Here is a 2,158-nt window from a genome sequence, read left to right as displayed (position 1 = left end):
CATTTTTCTCACTTCAACTTTCATTTCAAGCAAAAACTAAGATTAAGGACAGAATATCCAACTGCCACGTTATTATTCTGGTTAAAGTTGTTATTTTTGATATTATTATTATTGTTATTATTATTATTATTATAATTATGATTATTATACTTTTGTACAAACAGCTTTTATTTATTTTATTTTTTGTTTCTTTTTGTTCTGCTTATTTTTGTTTTTGGTGGGATTTCGGGGATTTTTCTTCTTTTTTTTTTTTCGTCTTTCTTTTTTTTGCAAATGTGAGATGGTAGTCGAAGGTTTGCGAGGGTGGATGATTCCACCCGAAAGTTTTACACCCTGGCGATAAAGTTCAATGGAATAATCCTGCTGTTAATGGTAATCATACTTCTTTTTTTTTATGCCATGCATTTTTTTAAATATCTTTTTAAAGGAATTTGCATATTCCTTACATCATACTCCATATACACACACAAATGTGCACGCTCACGCACGCACACACGTGTATATATATATATATATACATGTGTGTGTGTGTGACTGTCTGTATGTTTATATATACATGTGTGGATGTATGTATGTATGTATGTACGTATGTATATATGCATGCATGTATGTATGTATGTATATATGTATGTATGTATGTATAAAGTATCCATGTATGAAACCATTTTTCTCCCCTCCATTACCTTCGTTTTTTTTCTTCATATTACTATTATTAGTATCAACATCAATATTAAGTTGTAATGTATAGTAATATTTCATTATTGTTTCATATATTTTATTTACTCTCTGTTTCTTTTTCATTTTTGTTTGCTGTGTGTATTTTTTCGTTTTGTTTGCTTGTTTGTTTGTTTGTTTGTTTGTTTGTCTTCTTTTTATTTTTGTTTTTTGTTTGTTTGTTTTGTTTTGTTGTTGTTTTTTTTGTTTTTCTTGTTTTTTTTCTCTTGTTTTTCTTTCAATAGTTACGTTCCCCCCGATAAATAAAGTGCTTCTTCTATTTGGAAACGTCTTTTCTCGATTCGAAACCGCTTCCGCTCCATTCGCAGTCGCTTCTCTTCAAGATCTAATCGTCCTTTTTCGATTTGTAACCTTTGTTTCTCGATGGTTAGTCTTTCTTTCTCAATTCCAATAAACTCTGGAGATGATTGGTCATTAGTCACGTGACTTTCAACTTGTCGGCTGTGGCTGGCCCGGTAGCGCCACAGTGCAGCTGGCATGTCAGACGACACCCATCTCACGTGATCGAACGGATGCTGAGACTGTTGGTGCGTCGTCGGCGGTGGTGGCGGCGGCGGCGGTGGAGGTGGTAGCGGTGGAGGTGGAAGCGAAGGTGGGGGTGGAGGCGGTAGCGGCGGTGGAGGTGCTGGCTGCGACAGCGACGGCGGAGGCTGCAGGGTGAGACACGGCGGGACGGTGACCTGAATGCAGGAGTGCGGCGACGTGACTATAGGAGCCGAATGCGCCGGCGGAGGTTGCGGGTGGGCCGGCGGTGGCTGAAGTGTTGGTGATGGACTGCAGGCAGCTATCAATATAGCTGATGTGGACGGTTGGTATTTTGACTCGACGGTCGTAACCGGAGACATGGACTTTTCTTTATCACCACAGTTTTCCAGATGATTCCTCACAACTTCAGAGGGATTCTGGAAGAGAAAACAAAATGAAAATGAAATAAACTATGATAATAGCAACAGCAACATTAATGATTCATTCTATAGGGTGTCCACAAAGTCTGGGTACATGGAGTAAATAAAATCATAACATAAACAATTAAATATAAGAAATAATAATTTCTTAAAGTATATGTTAATCCTCATGTGGGTACATGGAGTAAATAAAATCATGACATAAACAATTAAATATAATGATTTCTTAAAGTATGTGTTAATCCCCATGTACCCAGACTTTGTGGACACCCTGTACAATAAGCACAAGACCTGAAATTTGGGGGAAGAGGGCTGGTTGATTACATTGACCCAGTGCTCAAATGGTACTTATTTTATCGGCGCCCAAAGGATAAAAAGCTGAGCTGACCTCAACGGTATTTGAACTCAGCACGTAAAGAGCCGGAAAAAATGGCGCTAAACCTTTTAAGCGTTTTATCCGACGCGCGAACAATTCTGCCACAGCACCATTTATAATTCTTACATCTGGAAGCACAGGT

At 38.1% G+C, this 2,158-nt stretch overlaps 1 protein-coding gene across 1 annotated transcript in view; it reads right to left on the bottom strand.

Annotated features, from left to right (window-relative positions):
* Positions 1–773: 773 nt before the first annotated feature.
* LOC149133527 (uncharacterized) overlaps positions 774–2,158 on the bottom strand; it is a 36,645-nt gene continuing 35,260 nt past the window's right edge. Inside the window, exon 2 of the mRNA XM_089358563.1 lies at positions 774–1,637. Within this exon, the coding sequence (XP_089214689.1) occupies positions 960–1,637 (678 nt within the window). The 3' untranslated portion in view covers positions 774–959. The remainder of the gene's footprint in view (positions 1,638–2,158) is intronic.

Source organism: Octopus bimaculoides, chromosome 10 (genome assembly GCF_046866305.1).
Source record: "Octopus bimaculoides isolate indiv1 chromosome 10, ASM4686630v1, whole genome shotgun sequence".
In the NCBI taxonomy this organism is placed as follows: Eukaryota; Metazoa; Mollusca; class Cephalopoda; order Octopoda; family Octopodidae; genus Octopus; species Octopus bimaculoides.
This window is presented reverse-complemented; position numbering and strand designations above follow the sequence as displayed.